This window comes from Gorilla gorilla, chromosome 8 (genome assembly GCF_029281585.2).
Source record: "Gorilla gorilla gorilla isolate KB3781 chromosome 8, NHGRI_mGorGor1-v2.1_pri, whole genome shotgun sequence".
NCBI lineage: Eukaryota > Metazoa > Chordata > Mammalia > Primates > Hominidae > Gorilla > Gorilla gorilla.
In genome coordinates, this window is record NC_073232.2 from 8,836,095 (window position 1) to 8,857,127 (window position 21,033).

Genomic DNA, 21,033 nt, shown 5'->3' on the forward strand with positions numbered 1-21,033 from the left:
GCCAGCAGTCTCCCACCCAACCCCTAGAAGCAGACATTCCATTGCTGTGGGCCATGGATAGGCAGAAGGAAGCACCTTCTCATGGCAGAGGCCTACCCAGGAGAAACCCAAGGGAAGGCACTGCTGGGCTGGCCCCTCTCTGCCAAGGCCACATTCTTTTTTGTTTGAGGCCAGTTTCACTCTGTCTCCCAGACTGGAGTGCAGGGCCACAATCTCGGCTCACTTCAACCTCTGCCTCCCCAGTTCAAGTGATTCTCCTGCCTCAGTCTCCTGAGTAGCTGGGATTACAGGAGTGTAGCATGCCTAGCTAATTTTTGTATTTCTAGTAGAGATGCGGTTTTGCCATGTTGCCCAGGCTGGACTCGAACTCCCTGCCTCAAGTAGTCCACCTGTCTCAGCCCCGCAAAGTGCTGGTATTACAGGAGTGAGCCACTGCACCCAGCATTTGCCAAGACCTTTGATGGCAGGCTTTTTCCAGGTGATCAGTCCTTGTCTGGTCTGGCTCTGCCCCACTCTCCTTCTCACCTAGTTGGAATCCCTAGCTACTTTTCAGTAGACGAGAGTGTGTACCCCAATCCCAGCTTGGTTCAGATCTGCATTTAACTCATGGAACCTGGCTGCTCCTCAGGTCCTGAAGAAAAAAACGGTCTCTCTGTGGGTATGATAAAGGATGGGCCTGTCCCCAGGACCCTGTGAGAGGGAAGCCCAATGTCCCACCAGGGTGGCAGGGCTGGGGAAGGGAAAGTGTTATGGCAGCCCCAAGAAAAAAAAGAGGCAGCAGAGGGAGCAGGACAGCGCTCACATGGAACTCATGCCACTGCCTGAGGGGAGGGAGGAGTGCACGCCAGTGACGTCAGGGGGCAGAGAGGCGAAGTTCCAGGGCGGCTTTCCCCCTCGCTTCCTGCCATGTTACTCTGATCGCCTCCAGGTGAGCCTGCCCACTTTGTCCCCAGGGGCCTGTAGAAAACCACAGCTCCCCATGGTTATGGCCCCAGGAGTGGGGCAGAGCAGGGAGGAGTCCTGGACAGAGGAGAGGCAGGGGCAGGAGGGAGTGGGCCTCAAACTCCAGGAGGGGGCCCTTCTCATGGGTCCTGCTTTCTGGCTTCTCCTTCCTTACCCCTGGGCTGATCACTTGGGGAAGAACTGAGACAAAGTTTCTCACCCTCAGGCCCAAAGGGTTTAATTACTGGGCCCTTAGGGAGGTGTGAGCCCCCTGAAAGGATGCGAGGTTTTGTTTTGTTTTGTTTTTTGAGACACACTTTCGCTCCTGTCGCCCAGGCTGGAGTGCAGTGGCGTGATCTCACCACACTACAACCTGCGCCTCCCAGGTTCAAGTGATTCTCCTGCCTCAGCCTCTGGAGTAGCTGGGATTACAGGTGGCTGCCACCACACCTGGCTAATTTTTTGTATTTTTAGTAGAGACAGGGTTTCGCCATGTTGGGCAGGCTGGTCTTGAACTCCTGACCTCAGGTGATCCGACTGGCTCCGCCTCCCAAAGTTCTGGGGTTACATGAGCCACTGTGCTTGGCCACAATGAAAGGTTTTGTGTGGAGAGCATGTACATGCCTTTCTGGGAAAACAGTCCACAGCTCTTATTCTCAGCAGGCTTCACGGTCAAAAAAGGTTAGAACTCTTGCTACAGAGCTGTGGAAGCAGCTAGGTGAGGGGCCTGCCAAGGGCACTCTGGGCACTACCTGGGCACTCCCGAGCCCATCATCCCCTAGGCAGGCTGCACTGCTTGGTATTTGCAGAGCTGAGGGGGTGGGGCATGTGGGGACTGTGAAATTGCCCTGAGATGACCCACAGTCCTCAGCTGGGAAGTGAGCAGTGCATCTCCTGCAGCGCCCTCCATCCCTAGAGCCATGGGGCCAGGAGGACTGGCCCTAGCAGCAAGTGAAAAGCCTATTATTGACTCCCTCCCTAGCCATGTAGACAGTGAACCAAGGCACTCATATCAGGTAAATGCCTTGTTCTCCGTTACAAAGGTAACCAGTAGGCATTCCCAGATACAGTGAAGGTCCTCACACCAAGATATGCACCTGGCCACCTGAGGAAAGAGAAAGGACTATCTGAGGGGATGGGGCTGAGCTGGGTGTGGAGTGGTCCTTGTGGGTCTTGGAGAGTGGGAGGGGGAGCAGCATGAGCCAGGCCTCGAGGCAGAAGGACAACCAGGAGACAGCCTGGAAAAAGTGCTGGACCCACAAGGGCTCAAGGCTGGCCAGAGGGGAGGTGGGATAGGCTGCAAAGTCCTGAGGTCTGAAGATTGGCCCTGGCAGGAAGAAACCAGGTAAGGTGGGGTGTTACCTACACCCTCGGGGCCAGATGCAGGCCAGAGCCAGCCAATTACCAGGCCCTTAGGGAGGTGTGAGCCCCCTGAAATGATGCAAGCTTTTTTGTTTTTGTTTTGGAGACGGAGTTTCCCTCTTGTTGCACAGGCTGGCACCTTTGCCCAGAGCAGGCACCAAGACTTCTGGCTCTGGGTGTGACATCAGTCTGGGTAAAAGCCCCAGCCCCCACCAGGACCACCTACCCCCTAGACTACTTCAGGTGCTGAGCCCAAGCCAGGGGCAGGAAGCTAAACTGATGCCTAGGGTAATCCCAACAAAGTCCCTGGTTCCCCGCAGCTATGGGGCTGACGGGGAATTACAGCCCAAACCCCAGATGCTGGCTCTCAAACTAACACTGAGCCCTCAGTGCCCACAGGGAGATACAATCAGCGCACTTTCCAGATGGGGAAATGGGATCAGAGAAGTGCAACAGCCTTGCCCAATGCCCCAGACCAGGGCTCCAGGCCCAGAGTGTTCTTTTGTCACTGTGTTCAGAGGGCAGCAGCTGCTGTGATGTACCCACCTGAGCCTGGCAGCTTTCTCCAACTTTGGAAGCCCAGGAGCATGGCCCCTGTCCACAGATGCATCTGGCATGAGGCGTGCCCAGAGGGACAGAGGCAGATGAGTTTCGTCTCCACCACTGGATTGTGAGGGCCTAGAAGGAGACAACGGTCTGCTTGAGAAGGCAGTGAATAGCAAGCAACCTGAGGCAGTGACCCTCTGGATGGATGCGCAGTGCCTGGATGGAAACTGGCTCAGACAGAGCTCAGTTCTGCAGGTCCCTGAGGCATGGAGAGTTCACAGCTACCAAGTGTAGGAGTCTGGATTCAAAGCCAACGGCGTGACTCCAAAGTCCCTGCCCTAGCCCCTGGACCACCCTTGCAGGCCCATCAGATGCCCAGGCCAGCAGCACAGCCGGCCAAGACCAGGGAAACTTGGGGAGCCTCAGAGCACCCCCAGGTATTCCAACCTAATCCTGGTACCCCGCCTCTCACCACCCTTCTTCCTGCTTTAACCTCAACCCCTACACAAAGCCTGAGCCACTTAATGTGGCATCAAACAGATGCCTCAGTAAATCAGTCTAATCTTGAAAAAAGAAAAAGACTTAACAGATATACAATTGCACGTTAGAATGCTAAAGACCATAAACATATAACAACTTAAAGTACATATAAATTCAATATATATCCAATCATTGTAACTATGACACAGTAGAATATTAAAATACTATTTTCAAAATGTATACAAGCTTAATGTTCTATGTATTCAAACTATTTATTCAAAATACAAATCATCAACATAAATTGCCACTAATATTCAGTCCCTTCACAGGACACATGATTCACTGGGAGTTAATAAATTAGCAGCCGGCAGGCAGTGACACACAGCAAAAATGAAAACCAAGAGGTGAAATAGTTCTGAAATAAGGGTTTTAAAGCTAACAGAAATCACTGAATTACTAAGTCATTAGCACTAATTTTGAGCCAACTAACTAATTAATATGAGATGATACAATGTCCTATACTTTGGTAAATACAGACTGTGTTTAAACAATGTCTGTAACGTGACTTGTAAAATGCTCCTGGCTTTACAAAGATGTGATTAAGATGTAGTAACACATGCTAAACCATTTCCCCCTGCAGAGCATGTGGTAAGTTTCATCAGTCACGTTGAGAGTCCAGAAGATAAAGGAAAAGGTCATGGATTTCGCTGAGAACTTACCAGAGTTGAACTGCCTCATTTTCCGTTCCCCAGCATTGGCGGGTTCTGGGACTGGTGGCTGCGGTGGCTCGTTGGTCTTTGTCTCTTAGAAGGTGGGGAATAATCATCATCTTGAAAAAGAAAAAATGGTCATTACTGAAGGAACCATCTTAGGTTACAGCCACCTCTGGGTCAATTCCCAACATTCAAAAGCTGAGCAGGGCTTTAAAGCTATCTTATTAATAATTATTTCTGTATTGCAAACTTCAGCATACTTTTTTCTAGTTACATTTGAAATGTTATTCTTTTGGGATGTGCTCAAGTGAGTACTGCTTTTTCCTCTGCCTTGCTTCATTACTTTTTAGTTTCCTTCATTTGAATCATCATTGTAAGTCTCCCCTTCTCCTCAAATAACTTTCAAATTGCTGCCAAGAACTATGTTCTATCTTAAGGCTTTTGAGAAAAAACTTTCAATGAAGATAGCCACCTAAAGTTATACAAATATAGAAGAAACTGGATAAAATAAAGCTTAGATTGGAAAAAATATTTAACATTATGCAAAATTCACGCGTAAACAAGGGAAGCTGAGTAATTGTATGTTCAAATACTTTTAACACGTGCAAAACACGTAGGCTTAAAGAAATAGAGCTGGCCAGGCATGGTGGTTCACGCCTGTAATTCCAACAGTTTGGGAGGCCGAGGCAGGCAGATAACTCGAGGTCAGGAATTCGAGACCAGCCCGGCCAACAGAGTGAAACCCTCTCTCTACTAAAAATACAAAAATTAGGCCAGGAGTGATGGCTCATGCCTGTGATCCCAGCACTTTGAGAGGCCGAGGCGGGTAGATCACCTGAGGTCACGGAGTTTGAGACCAGCCTAACCAACATAGAGAAACCCCGTCTCTACTAAAACTACAACATTAGCCGGGTGTGGTGGCACATGCCTGTAATCCCAGCTACTCGGGAGGCTGAGGCAGGAGAATCTGCCTTCTGCACAGCAGGGTTAGGCAAAATCATCTCACACAGAGCATATTTTATAACACAGCGTTGAATAGCTCATGTGACGTACTGAACACTGAAAAACTGGCTGTATGGGTACTCGAAGCACTGTTTCTACTGAATGTGTATTGCTTTTGCACCATGACAAAGTCAAAAAAACATGTAAGTTGAACCACTGGAGATGATGAACCATATCTGTATGAGCCCACAGATGCTAGGCCCAATTTCTCTGAACCCTAAAGCTGCTTTCTAAACATCTAGTCCAAGTCTCCCCATGGCGGGGGCAGAGCTGAGAGCGGCCACGCTGAGATGGAAGGTGGGAGCAGTCTCCAAGTTTATCAGAGCCCAGCCAACTCCATCAAAGCTGAAGTTCCTGGTATTCGTCAGACCCCAGGCCATGTTCCCCCCACCCCTGGGCATGACATCATTGTTAAGAGGCCCAGCCATGCCCATAGCCAAGCAACAGAGATGCACAAGGTGTGGGAAGACCTTCTCATCCTCTCCCGCTCCTCAGACTGAAAGGCGGATGGACTCACACTGGAGAAAAGCCTTTTGTATGCAACACGTGCAGACAAGCTTTTACCACCAAAGGCAGCTTGAAGGTCCACTGCATGACACACGGGGCAGTAACTCAGCACCCCGTGGAAGGAAGCTGGCCAGAGAACACGGGGGCTCCATTAGGTACAGAGGAAAAGAGACTCTAGTCCCCAGTTGTTGTTGTTTAAAAAAAAACATGATCTATCCAAGAAATGCCCCAGTCAAAGGATCTCATGACTTTGTCCCATCTCTTTCTGGGCATGCTCCAAGTCCTACAAAATGACCTCCACCTCTTCCAGGGGCCAGTTCTAAACTAAGATTCCAATCAACTGCCATAAACAAGACAAAAGTAGGTTTCCAGGTCTCTCAGCAAAGGGATGTAAAATTTGAAGTTGGGACAACTTGAAACCCTTAATACACAAATTTACCAATTCCAAAGTTCCCTTGTCCTGATCCTTCTAAGACCCCCATGTGATCAATGTTCAAACTCTTGACCATGATCCACACTAAAAAATGTATTTCACAATGTAACCAATACACACAGAATCCATAAAGTTGTTGAAGTTTGAATTTTGAATAAATTCACTACTAAGAGATAAACAATTATCAAATACAACAGGGACAGGAGCTACTCAAATTTTAAAGTTGCCACTCACCTGCTCCAATTTATTTTCCAAGTAGTAAGTCTTTCACTACACTCAACAGCCTTCACTGAGTTACACATCATGCCCAGAATGATGGGGGGCATTTTGAACACTAACATTTTTGCAATCAGACATCTTAAATATTAAATGTCCTTCCAGTTGCATGATGCAGATTATGTATATTATCTGTATAAACACATGTATTAAAAATTCAAAATGCAGAACATTATGGACACTACAGTATATAGTTCCCCATAAAGATTAAATTTCCAGGTGTCTATAATCTTCCAGCAACTGTACTGCTCTCATTCTCTTGTTGGAGCTGATCTTTAATTCTCAATTTGGAAGTTCTGAAATCACCATAAACCTGGATTCAAATACCAACTCTGCCACCTAGTAAATGTTAGACACTGGGCATCTTCCTTAACCTCTCTACATCTCAGTTTCTCCTTCCTGTAACGTGATCACTATCTCTGCCTTACAACACAGCCTTGTGGGGCTTCTGGTGCTGAGAAGCTCCTCTGGAAGCAGCAGCTGTTACTACTAAGCTGTTGTCATGCATGTTTTAAAGAATCTTACATTTCTACCTCTTCTATATTTCCACCGTTACTTCTCATAAAATGGAAAATATCCTATCTGTATGTGTTCCTTCCCTGTCAATCAACTTCCTTCTATTCACTCCTGAAGCTCACATGGATAAAATTCAGTTCACGGCTTCAGTCTGAGTCAAAGACTGATTTTTTGCTTGGTAATGAAAAGCTCGTAAGGGAAGTAAAACAGACCTCAGAAGTAAATGACTAAGTTCACAAATGTTACAGAATCTTTGGATTCTTGAAAGCAAAGTAACATTTTCTCCTCTCCCACATCCCACAACTTCCGGGCTCAGATGCCCAACACCAGCCTCCAGTGCCAACAGGAGCCTGAGGCCCTAAAGAAAGCCTCAATCAAAGGGCCTGAGAACCACCTGAACCACCACAACAGGAAGTAATTCAGGCACGGATCGGCAGTGGATGCTAGAAGCATCAGTGAAAGGTTTGGGGGTAAAGTATCATCCATGGATTAAGCACAAAGGGAAAGGCACCCTTATAACCGAGATCTGGTGGACATCACTTTAACCTAGTGACCAACTGTGGCACCAGCAGTGACGGAGCCCACTAACAGTAAGTGCCTTCCGCTGGGACCCAATGGGAAGTACAGAGTATTACCTATGCAGAATTCATGCCAGAAATGTCTAACCTGAACCAAATCATGTCCAGACTGTAGGGCATGCTACACACTAACAAGCCTGGATTCTTCAAAAGCGTCAAATCCTAACGTTAAAGCAATAAAGGCAGAAAAACGATCCTACGGGAAAAGAAACTAGAGACAAACCAGATGTAATGCATGACTACATTTAACAGAAAGAAAAGCCATAAACGTCACTTTGAGACCACCACAGATATCTGAATATGGGCTGCATAAGCGATAACATTATAGGACACAGCATACGGCAATACAACGCTAAATTTCTGGGTGTGACAATGACACCATGGTTATGTAGGAGAATGTTCTTATTTTTAAGATACACATGCTGAAGTATTCAGAGGTAAGGATCATGGGATCTACAACATGACGTAAACAGTTGGCAAAATAAAATAGAAACAGGCGTTTGAGGCCAGGTGCAGTGGCTCATTCCTGTAATCCCAGCACTTCGGGTGGCCAAGGCGGGAGGATCACCTGAGGTCTGGAGTTCAAGACCAGCCTGGTCAACATAGCGAAATCCTGTCTCTACTAAAAACACACACAAAAAAATTAGCTGGGAGTGATGGCACGTGCCTCTAATCCCAGCTACTAGGCTGGCTGAGGCACGAGAATCGCTTGAACCCGGGAGGCAGAGGCTGCAGCGAGCTGAGATTGCACTACTGCACTCCAACCTAGGTGACAAAGCAAGATTGTCTCAAAAAAAAAAAAAAGAAGAAGAAACAGGCATTTGAACTCAGAATGCTGGTGACCTGTGAGAAGGGCACACGGATGTTCACCAAACTCTAGTCTCCCAGCCATTCTGTTACTTTTAAACTTTTCAAAACTAAAAAAAGGGGGGGACAGCACATTAAGTGGCTCTCTCTAGCATCCGCTCACCATCCATAGCCTAGGAGGAAAATAAAGCATTTCACTCATCATCTGTGGGCCTTTCGTGCAAATAAACACCCACATGAACAATCCTTCTGACCGGCCCGACATTTCTTAAAGATCTCAGTCGCTGCCACACTAATCTTCCCCTCAAACTCTCAGCATAGCTGGGCTGGCCCATTCTACAACGAGACGGTTAGAGAAAAGTGTGGCTTCCTCCCTGCCTTTTCCAAGCTGGGTGGGTACCAGCAGCTGCCTCCCTGACAGATGGCTGGCACTCCTCACCATGCCCAGCTGGACAGCGCTAAGTACCAAGCTAACTCAGTCAGAAACTCTCCAGAGAGATGCTGGGGTCAGCATTTTTAAAAAACACTCGCATACTCAGAATCCCAAGTGGATACCACCCAATCTAACCTTGAAACCTTCCCTAAAGGGCAAGAGTGAACATTCCATCTGAATACTGTATCACTTCTGAACTGAAGACCGCTCCCTTTCTCTAAACTATCACAGAAAATATACAAGGTAAACTGACAAAAATCTGGCCAAAAACACATATTTTGGATAAGAAAGCTATTTTTAAAAACACATTAAATGTAGACTGCACATCTAAATATGGTCTGAAAAGAACTCAGGGTTTTGTGTTTTTGTAATTACTCACTGGGAACCTGTTCTCTCGCTGGTTCCCAGGACATAAGGGAACTCCTCAGGAACTCAGAGTGCTTCAGGGCAAGCGCCTGTCAAGAAAAAGAGAGAGGAGGACTTCCCATCCCTACAAGATCAGCTGGCATTTTCTTGCTTTATTTTTAAATGAAAATAGAAAAGCAATGACTAAAAGATGATCAAAGAACCCTGCTTTACTAGCCTCAGTCAAGCTGAGAAACAGGAAGTTTAGGAGAGAGGAAGGAGGTCAAAGACAGGCACTGAGCGAACACAGAATTCCCCGCGCATGGAGAAGAGGAGGTGAGCTATTCCAGGGTTCTCGGGACCACACTGCGTGCGAGTTCAAGCTTCACTGTTCCCACTCACTGGTCATGACTGCTTCATTTTTCACAAAGACTTTTAGAAAATAACAACATATACCCTTCTTAACACTTTTTTCCCCACCATCTGGCCAACATCAAACATCCTTGTTCAATAGCATGTTAAAAAATGCACGTGAGCTAATATATTCAAGATAGCACATATTTCATACCCAGAAAGACATGCCTTTTACCCACTCTGGGCCACTATGTCTGAGGCTAGTGAGAGGCCTTCCCAGTGACAGTCCCAAGGACAAACGTCATCAGCTGAGCTAGTCCAGACAAGCGGCACCGGGGCAGCAGTGCCTAATGGGACTGCCAGCAGGACCGTGTGAGAACTTGCAAACTCACCAACACGGCTCAGGGATACTGAGAACACATTCTCAGGGGGTGTGACCCTCCCCTCCTCAGTGAGCACAGACCTGCTCCTTAGATTCCAGCCGCATGCAGAACACACTGACTCCACTGATAGCACATCTCATACCCCGCCCGAGCTCAGCTCCCAGAATGACCAATGGGCCTTGACCGGTTTGCAACAGGAAGAATGTGGACTCCTTTGAGAGCAGAGGGACAAAAGGACGATAATACAACATCATGTGTGTTTCTTCAATATGCACGCAGGCACAGAGACGGGAAGTGCATCACAACAGGCCCAGCCTCAGCCCCGGCCACAATGCACCAGCTGTGTGGCCCTGGCCCAGTTCCCAGGCCTCTCAATACCTCCATTTCTCCCCCAAAGCGATGCCTGCTTCCTCAGCACTGGTACAGGTTTAAATGAGTTAATTCGGTGAAGTCACTGGAACCGCGCCTAGCACAGAATACACACCACTTATTTATAAAATAAGTCAGCCAGGCGCGGTGGCTCACGCCTGTAATCCCAGCACTCTGGGAGGCCAAGGCGGGTGGATCACCTGAGGTCTGGAGTTCAAGAACAGCCTGGCCAACATGGTGAAGCCCCGTCTCTATTAAAAATACAAAAATTAGTGGGGCGTGGTGGTACACGCCTGTAGTCCCACCTACTGGGGAGGCTGAGGCAGGAGAATCACTTGAACCCGGGAGGCGGAGGCTGCAGTGAGCCAAAATCGCACCACTGCACTCCAGCCCGGGTGACAAGAGTGAACTCCATCTAAAAAAATAAACAAATAAATAAGCCAATCAGCAAATACTACCTAAGGACATCTCAGATCATGTGACATGCCTGAAATGGAAAGCTCAAGAGCAGATGGGGGACAAGAGGAGGACAAAGGTCCGCACGCAGGGGTCCCACTCATCATGGTTAGGCTCCTGGACGTGACCCTACCTGATGGGAAACTTCCCAGGGTGGGTGTTTAGGCAGTGACAGGTGGCAGGCAGGGACTGCGTGGGTCACCCCACAGGGCACAGCACACAGTGAAGAGAAAGGAGAGAGTGGGACCTAGGAAGAAACTGGGGAGGAAGCAAAACACAAGTTCCAGGGGCCGGCCATCTAACCAGATCCACCACACAAATGGCAGCCAGATGCCAGAGGGGGAGAGGCACATCACGCACAATTCTCAGGAAACAGAAACTGCCTTACACACCTCAAACACTGCAAATTTGACATCAAAAAGTATCTTGCTCACCTACAGTCATTCTCGACATAGCAGCAATGGTCATATTTTCTATGGGTAAAAGATAAGGCTTAAAATCCTCCAGCAGCTTCTGGACATCATTAGACTAAAATCCACACTTCCATCAACCTACAGAAGGGGGCTCAGAGTCCTAGGCAGAGCATGGTGCTGGTGACAGACTACCTGTGTGGCTGATAGGGTTTGGCTGTGTCCCCAACCAACTCTTTATCTTGACTTCTACTTCCAGAAACCCTGCCTGTCATGGGAGGGCCCAGTGGGAGGTAACTGAATCATGGGGCAGTTACCTCCATGCTCTTCTCGTGACAGTGAGTTCTCACAAGATCTGATGGTTTAATAAGGGGCTTTTCCCTGCCCTTCGCTCTGCATTTCTCCTTCCTGCCGCCATGTAAAGAAGGATGTGTTTGCTTCCCCTTTTGCCACAACTGTTAAGTTTCCTGGGACCTCCCCAGCCCTGCGTAACTGTGAGTAAATTAAACCTTTTTCCTTTATAAATTACCCAGTCTCAGGCAGTTCTCTATAGCAGTGTGAGAACAGACTAACACATTCACAAAGACTCAACCCCTGTGCCTCAGTTTCCTTATCCACAAAGAGAAGAAGGCAGTCCCACCTCCCAGGGCTGCTATGAGGATGTCCAAGGCAATACCTTTCAAAGCGCCTGGAACAGAGGACGCCCAGTAAGGAGACAGCAGCTTAGGAGACCCACCCCTGGGGCCTCCAGCCCTTCCCCCAAACGCTCACTCACCCAACTGCAGGCTCCAGCCTGCAGCAGGCTCCAGCCTGCAGCAGGCAAGCTCAATTCCATCTCAGAGCCTTTGCCCAGGCACTCTTCTGCCTGGGTGCCCTTCCCCACACTCACATGGCAACACCCCGAGCTGAGAGGGCCCCCAGAGAGGTGCTCCCAGGCTTTGAGTCTCACAGGGCAGCCCTGCTCTCTCACCCTCTCCCATTCCCTCACTCTCCCCTCACTCTGTCTTCTTCATGGCTTCCACCAGCGCCAGGAATTCTGTCGTGAACATGTCTGTCCTCTGTACATTCTGAACCATACAAGTGTGGGCCTTGTCTCTAGAGCTTCTAAGACAGTGTGGGACCCACAGGGGCCCTCAGTGCACAGCTGCTGAATTATCCCATCAACTCCTTAGTGGCTATTTCAGTGAACTATTACGAAAAGAAATAAGCAGCTTACCACAAACAAATATTCAATTTAGAGAAGCTCATCCCACCCCCAGAAGGCAGATCTATCTTGTGGAAAGGCTACAATCTAATTTAATTCAACTTAAAACAGGGAAGAGTCAAATTCACACTGCTGTATGCTCCCAACAGACGAGGACGGTTGAGGAGAAGACAGCAAGATCCCGAGACACACGCAACAGATGGAGCTTTTAGGTTTCACCCAACACGCACAAGCACATGCGCTGCACAAAACCAACCCAAGGACTGTCAGCAACTTCTAGTCCTCGCACACCTAGCTGAGTTATCAGCAAACTGCTTCCTAGGAGCTGCAAGGACCTCCCGGTGTTTCCTCTCCTTTCTGCTTATGACCCCCAGCGTACAGATGGACCAGACCGCTAGCACGGCTGAGGCACGGTGTGTGGACACAAAGCAGGGCAAACCCAGAAGGTGTGTTTTCACAAAGCTGGAGCAAAGTGGCCCTCCAGATGTCTACTTTAACTAAGGCAAGACAATGAACTCAAAATAGCACTACGGGAAAACTTAGTGAACTAAGCCACGTATGCCCAGATAATGCATGGCATTTCCCAGCTCCTTGTAATGACCAGGAAGTCATAAAATGCAAGAGCAAGACTGCGAGAAAAGTGAAAGAAGAGCAAGAAAGGGAGACAGACAAGGAGATGACAGAAGACAGCAGCAAGATGGCCTCTTCCTTGCTGGGTGGGCAGAAATCTGTCAAGGACCAAAGGGGGAGAAAAAAGCCTTCCAAGAATTCGGAAGAGATGAAGATGCCAATACACAACAGGTGCCAACAGAGGGATTCCACAGGCACTACCGTCTGGACATTTTAACAGTGTAGTTAAATGTAAAAATCAGTAAATGATCTTAGAGTATAAGCTCTGAGAAATAAGAGTAACCAATTTTAATTATCCTCAATCCCAAAATATCTCAGCAGTCTCTATAAAATATTACCTAGATTTTAAATAGCAGCAAATATCATTCCTTTTTTCAAAACAAACCTTTTACACTGAAATAAGCTAACACTGATTCTACCTTGTTTACCTCAGGCGCTTCATTTATCTTATCCGAATAGTACAGGGGGAGGGCTGGGGTGCCAGACAAAGGAGGGAAATCTACCTTATGAACTATTAATACCAATCGGAGATCACAAATTTGTCTTGAAAATTCAGTAAATTTTTTATCATAGTAATCACTACACAAGTTGACCCAGTCAGTGCAATGCAAACACCACCACAAGCAGTTAAGCAGCCTGATAAAACTGAATGACACCCACATCCCTCTACAGACACCCGCACCTGTCTCACGGGCACACCCCACCCACGCCCTGACCTCCCAACCCTCCAAGACCAGCTGCTGCAGGTAGCAAATGACATCCTCAAACCCGAGACATCTCCATTCAATGTGGGGAGAGGCAGTGGTCTCCATGCTCACTTGGTAGCCATGAAACACAACCTGGCTTAAAGCTGACCCTAACAGCACACCCAAAATGTGCTTTCCAAATTGCCAACCTCCTGGGAAAGCAATCCGTGGATGAAATTTCACAGGCTTCCAATCAGTGAATACACTGTGTCCCCAGTGAGCACCCTGCCCTGTCCCTCCACATCCTGGGGCTGAGCTTACGCTACAGAGCATCTCCAACTGATGCCACAAAGTAGGTACGAAGGTGGAGCATCCTCCCAAGACAGACACAGAGGCCTGGAATTTGTCAAACTCCTGGTATTTTTCCTGGTTCTGACTCCCCAGTATGACCCTGCTACTCTGTGAAGATAAAAGTGACTGGAAGACTTTAAAAGGGGGCAAAATATCAAGACAAGCTAGCCAAGCACACCACCCCTCCGGCTGCCAGGCTCTGAGACCGGCCAGCCCTCCCATGCAGTATGCATTCCACCCCAACCATGGCTAGGCTGTTTCTGCCCAGAAATGCAACATGCTCTGGGGGAAGTAACTGGCAGGATCTGTGTGCGCTCTGACACCAACTCTGTGAAAAGAAAAAAGGTGTGGGTTGAGAGTGAGCAAGTGGCATTAAAAAATGCTGGAAGGAAATATGGCAACACGTTAATAAAGGTAACTTATTAATGATACAAGTGGAATGGTTTTTTCATATACTTTTCTGCAGTTTTTATTTCTATATACAGGTTGAGTATCCCTCATCTGAAATGCTTGGGACCAGGAGCGTTTCAGATTTTGGATTTTCATATTTGAGATGCTCAACCTGTCTACACACATAGCTACTATAATAGGGAGAAAAAGGCAGCATCAATAATGTCTGACTAGAAAACAGCTATGCCTAGTTCGTACATGCCAACTCTGACTGCTGTCGCACAACAACGGCAGAATAATTGTGACAGAGGTCTGCCCCACCCCAGCCCCCACAAGATAGTTACTGTCTAGCTTTTTACAGAAAACTGCCAAGCCTTGGTTTACAGCACCAGGACCCCTCTCTCTGCTATTAACCCAGTCTGCAGGGTGTTTTTACTAAGTGTGCAAATGACAGTTCAAATCTACTGCAAGAAAAGAGGCTGGTTTTTCAAAACCAAGTTTTATTATGGCTTGAGTTTCTTTGAGGAAATGGTTCCCAAAAAGTGTGAAGGGCAGAAGCAGTCAGAGAGGATGTGACACTGTCACAGGATGAGGTGATCACCAACTTACCTGCAGCCTTAGACAGCGACACCACCACGTGACTTGGAACTGGAGAATGCCATGACTTCAGGGATATTAACAGAATATATACTTCCAGGACCACATTTCCACAGAGACGATGCTCTAAAAGCCCCTAGAGCACTGATTCAGTGAGTGCTTCCATTTATAGAACTGAATTTATTTCATTTAGGGATATTAAGAGAATATATACTTCCAGGACCACATTTCCACAGAGACGATGCTCTAAAAGCCCCTAGAGCACTGATTCAGTGAGTGCTTCCATTTATAGAACTGAATTTATTTCGTTTAGGGATATTAAGAGAATATATACTTCCAGGACCACATTTCCAAAGAGACTATGCTCTAAAGGCCCCTAGAGCACTGATCAGTGAGTGCTTCCATTTAAAGAACTGAATTCATTTTGTTATAATCTCCCTTACTGGCTTATAAGAGCTACTTACGTATTTACAGTACCAGCCCCTCGTCAAGATTACGAACGTGTTTTCTCAGGGTACCGTGTCCTGATGCTCTCTGCCACTGCCTTGGGCCGTTCAGGCTGCTGTAAGAAAATACCATAACCTGGGCGGCTCATAAGCCACAGAAACGTATTCTCACAGTTCTGGAACTGGGAAGTCCAAGATCAAGGCATGGACCGATTCAGTATTTGGTGAGGGCCTGTTACTTCACAGCTGAACTCACTGCAAACTTACATGGCACGGGGGCAGAGGTCTCTCTCTGAGGCCTCTTTTATATGAGCACTAACCCCATTCATGAGCCTAGTCACCTCCAAAGGCCCCATCTCCTAATACTGTCACCTTGGGGGTTAGGATTTCAACATGGGAATTTGGGGAGGAGACACAAACATTCAGACCATGGCAGCCACAGAAGGGCTTTGTTTTTAGAGGCTCATTCCTCTTTCTCTTGAAATCAAACTTTAACAGCTTTCCCCAATTAGAAAAGCATTCACCAAGCTAACTTCAAAGATCACACTGATGTTTACTCCATCACATAAAAACTGCTCATGCAAATTGAACACATACACAATGAGCCAACTTCCTCAACTAAAAGAGCAAAGCATGAAGGCGAAGGACTTGTAGATTCAAGCATGTAACCTGGAGCAATATTAAAGTGTAACTCTATAAACAAAGTGAAATTATTTTTAATGCTTTTCACTTTATTTAATTTGCTTTCAAAGACTGTCACCAAAGAGCCTCATCCAGCACTGAGCAGCCACACTCTGTTCAGACACCTGTACCCCTGCACACGCAGCTCCCAAGCTAGGCTTGGCTACAACCAAAACCCAAATATCTCAAATCTTTATGGTTACAACAGTGCCAGCTCACACAGTTTAAACTATCTTAGCCTCCTCATCACAAACAAAATGCTGTGGAAAAAACCGTACCTTCCTCAGGCTAATTCCATTTGGTTATACAGAGCCCTGAACAAAAGTAACTCTAGGAGTGCACTGGTGAGCTTAAGCTTAAAGTAAAACCCAGTTCTTTCATTTGTGTTCAAGCCCTTGTTTAACAGATTTCAAACAATAATTTTAAAAAAAGAAAATCCAGTGCACACAAAATTCTTAGTTCCCTATTTTATGATGGATATTTGGTATGCATGCATTTTTCTTATGGACACAAACAACAGAAAAAGGATAAAATGCTTTTAAAAATTAAAGATAACCACTGCTGCTTTTTATATCTGCAACAGAAAAGACTGAGACTGATTATCTGTTATCTGCCATAAATTAAATTCCCAAATCAAACTTCTTGTCCCAAGTGCCCAACAAGCAGGTCTCCCATTTTTACCTCAAACACACAGCAGCAGGCTCTGCTTCCAGGGGCCTGGGCACCATCCGTCGTCAGAGTTCTCCCAAGTCCTTCCAGAGCGGAGCCAGTCCCTTGGGGTAGCCACCATCATCTCCCAACAAGGAACCTTCTAGAAACTTCCAGAAAGTGAATCTGGCCTAAGGGTAACACACAGCACTTTCCCCGGCCACTTAGCACTGCATTCAGTAAAGGCAGGAAGACTTGAGTGAGCAGCCTTGTGCAAGGCCATTGATAACGCCAGTAACATGATCAATTCTCACCCAGCTTCCCTACATAAGAGATAAAAGAAGAAGAAATTCCAGGAAGAAGGAAGAAAATGGTCAACAGAAGAGCAATTCTGACGTCCACGTTTGGTCTTCCTCAGAAGACTAACTGCGCCAGGCACGGTGGCTCACGCCTATAATCCCAGCACTTTGGGAGGCCAAGGCGGGTGGATCACTTAAGGCCAGAAGTTCAAGACCAGCCTGGCCAACATGGCAAGACCTCGTCTCTATTAAAAATACAAAAATTAGCCAGGCGTGGTGGTACATGCCTGTAATCGCAGCTAATCGAGAGGTTGAGGCATGAGTACTGCTTGATCCCAGGAGGCAGAGGTTACAGTGGGCTGAAATCACACCACTGCACTCCAGCAGGGAGAACAGAGCAAGACTCTGTCTACAAAAAAAGAAGAAGAGTGGCTAGCTTGTATCACATTGGCTGTGAGAGCAAATCCTAACAGCGTCACCTCTGCAGAGGGGCCTTCTCTGACGACCCAATCTAAGTCAGCACTCAGGTGCTCTCTCACCTCACCCCCCGATATTCTGCAGTTGTTGCGCATGACAGTTTTATTTGTTCACATGCTCATTCCTTTGCTTAAGTGTTTCCCCAACTAGAATTACACTCCGTAAGAGCAGGGCCCCTCCTCCCTTACTCACCAAGCCACCTCCAGCAACTAGAACGGTGTCTAGCAAACAGAGGTGATCATTAAATGTTCACTAATGTAACAGCATAAATATATTTTACAGTAAGAATGACTCCAAAGTTAAAAATATAATTCCACCAAAAAATCTTCCAATAATGTCTCACAAGCAAGGTCCTGGTTACCAACGCAAGGACCAGGAAGAAGCCTCTGGCTGATGTGGCTTGGTTCCGTGTCCCCCATCCAAATCTCATGTCGAAGTGTAATCCCCAATGTTGGAGGTGGGGCCTGGTGGGAGGTGACTGGATCGTGAGGGGCAGATTTCCCCTTGGTGCTGTTCTCGTGATGATGAGTGTGTGCTGGTGAGATATGGTTGTTTCAAGGTGTGTGGCACCTCCCCACTCCCTTGCTCCTGCTCTGGCCAGTTAAGACGAGCCTGCTTCCCCTTTGCCTTCCACTATGATTGTAAGTTTCCTGAGGCCTCTCCAGAAACAGGGCAGATGACAACATCATGCTTCCTGTACACCCTGTGGAACCATGAGCCCATTAAACCTCTTTTCTTTATAAATTACCCAGTCTCAGGTATTTATAGCCATGTGAGAACAGACTAATACAGTGGCATTAACGACCTCTGCAATTCTCTCCTAACACATGACTTTCTTCTCTTCCCAACAATGCCAAGTGACTTTTTTAAGGATTAAGTAAACTAGTACATGTTAAACAGATTTGCCTCTGCCTGGCACAACCCCACAGTAAGCATCCCCAAACTTAACCGCTACTATTGTCATTATTTGTTACCTAAGCCAACTTCCCAAATTACTGAACACCAAAAAGTTCAGAACTACTGATTAAAAGAGAAATGATAAGGTCTGCTTCAAATTGTGAATAGTGAGTTGCTGTCTGCATCGTCTCTGGCACAGGCATCAAAGAACATATTATAGAAGCAATGTCACCTACCCTCCTCATGTCATCCAACACTCCTGGCTTCCATAAACACTTCACTGGCGATCAGTCATCAAGGAACCTATTCTCTCAACACAGCATCACTTTCTTGGAGTCAACATATCAAAACCACAAAGCTATGCCATTTTTACATCTTTAATATTTCCTTTGTTTAGTTTCAAAAATCATCTCTCAAGCTTCAAAAAACTAAACCCAAGTTTTGCGATGCTGTGATTTTGTTCTGGGGGTGGGAATGGACAATTTACTGAAACCCTTTCATAGCCTTCAAAACTGTATAATCTATAAGGATATCCCTTTTCAATCATTACCTTTCAAGGCTGAACCTGAACAATTCTTGCCTATTTTATCCACCTCTATGCAGAAACCCTGGTATTTCCCTGTTAATATTCCAAGTTCTTGGAACATTCTGAGAACATAAAGACATGGAAGGAAAAGTGTCAACTCTCCACTCGTGTTTATCCTCAAGGCAGCATGAAGCTTGAAGAAATCTGCAGGAGGCGGGGACTCTGAGCCTGGAATGGCAACAGCTGCTAGGTGGCTGGGCAGGCCTGGAGGGGACCCACACCCCTGCCTCACACAGCTGTCGCACAGTGGGGCCTCACACAGCTGTCGCACACCGCAGAGACAGAGTAGTTGAGACCAAGCGGGAGAGCGGCAGAGGCAGAGAAGCAGGCACGGGGGAGGGCTAGCACCTTCCACCAGCTACCTTGGCCATCTCAGCCCTGACAGTCTCCCTATGACCTGAAAGAGAGAGGAAAAACCTAGGTAAGCCAGGACCCTCTCCTCAGGCTCCTGGTGCCCAACTCCTCAAGAGGCAAACTGAGCAGAAGGACCTCACTCTGCCAAGGAGGGAACATTATCGAGGCTGGACAGTCACCCTGCTCTCCTGCCATAACTCCGCACTGTCACACCAAGAAGGTTCAGTTTTACTGTTCCAAGAGTCCTGTGAGGAAGGGGTGGCTCTGGTGTTCTGTCCTCTGGAAAGTGCCTTATGTCGCTGTCACGCTCTGGCGTGCTGCCCACCACAGTGGTGCCCCCAGGAAAGGCACTACATTCTCAGTGGAAACAGGCAAACTGCACAAGAGCATCCCTAGCATGGCCTCAGTTCCTGAAAAACAGTCCGTGTGTGCCTCAGCATTCAACAGTGGCTCCTGCAGGAAGCAGGGTTAGGGTGTTTAGGAGGGAGAGAGAAGAGTGGACGTTTCCCTTTACGTGTGCCTGTAACACTCTGTTTGCTCAGAATGCACACATGTCATTTATAACTAAGAAAAAACATTGGCTAAAACAACTAACATTGCACCAAGGGATATCATGTCACACATGCAGGGCAAAGAATGATTCTCCTGAACTGGGGGACAGGAGTGATACAAAGAGCTACACCCTCATCTTAGACAGTTATTAACTAAAACTGATAAGAAACAACAGTGCCAGGATACAATATGGAAAGGAGGAAGTGAAGACCAAGAAGAAACACCAGCTGAGAGTGTGTTTCTGGGATAAGGAGAGTGCGGGAGGACTGTGTTTCCTTTTGAGGCTCTAAGTATCATTTATCTTTTAAGCTACGTACAAGTCTTATTGGATAAAAGAAATATAAAATACTACTTGATGACGAGTCCTCAGTTTCTTCTAAGCTCACGTACAAATAGCCCAGAGATCATATCTTTGCCAACTTTCACACCACATGACCACAAACCTATTTTTGCATGGTGCTTCTCTGTGATTTTCTGATGATAAGGAGGACCTAAGTACCCTCGTACTGAATGACTGCTGTGGATACACCTGACCCAAGAACAAACCAACCGTTCACTCAGGTGGTTACAGCTTGGCCAGGAAATGAGCAACGTCAGCACGCACGTGCAGCGGGCCTAAAATGTTCCGGGACTAACACCTCCTCACTTCCTCCCCCAGCCCTTCACCAGGTATTCCTTCATTCTCTTCGAGGCGTGGATGTCCTCCTCCCCACAGCACCTGCCCACAATATGTGTTTAAGACACTCTTCCACATGACACAGACTAACAGGAGCATCACTCTACACAATCGGCACCTGCTTGTGCGGAAGTCTGAAGCTGATATCCCAGCCCAGGCCGCATCCCTGAAGTCCAGACCTGATCTTCACTGAAGCATCTCACAGATATCCTGATGGAGCATGTCTGAAGCTGAGTGCCCACATCTGGCCCTGCCAGACTTCCCCATCCCAAACACAACTTCTTCTAACTGCTCAGGCCAAACCCTTGGTCCTCCTTGACTCCTCTCCTGCATACCCCATCTGGTCCATCTGTAAATCATCTCATCTCTACCCTCTTGATAAAAACTAGAATTCAATCTCTCCTGCTACCTATGCTGACGGGACTGTGGTTCCAGCCACCATCACCTGAGAGGTCACCCGGATTGCTGCCATCGTGCCCTCTTTGGTTTCCGTGCTTTTGCCCTTGAGTGTTTCAGTCTATACTCAAAACACAGCCAAAATGATCCTGTTAAAACTTACATCACATCCCTTCTCCCCTCTGCCCAAACACCCCCAGAGGCTCCATAACACTTGGAGGAAAAGACAGGACCTACAGGACCACCTGATC

General features: G+C 47.3%; 1 protein-coding gene across 35 annotated transcripts in view; it reads right to left on the reverse strand.

Annotated features, from left to right (window-relative positions):
• LOC129525065 (rho guanine nucleotide exchange factor 7-like) overlaps positions 1–21,033 on the reverse strand; it is a 241,280-nt gene that overhangs the window by 177,026 nt on the left and 43,221 nt on the right. For 29 of the 35 annotated variants that reach the window (XR_010135134.1, XR_010135131.1, XR_010135129.1 and 26 more), the window contains one exon: positions 4,050–4,159. Coding sequence is in view for 4 of the 35 variants with exons in the window: in XM_063709833.1 (XP_063565903.1) it covers positions 2,851–2,982; positions 4,050–4,159 (242 nt within the window). In the remaining 31 variants the exon portion in view is untranslated. Of the gene's footprint in view, positions 1–2,850; positions 2,983–4,049; positions 4,160–21,033 lie in introns of those variants that run through there. The other 6 variants (XM_063709833.1, XM_063709832.1, XM_055353309.2 and 3 more) reach the window with 3 other exon arrangements.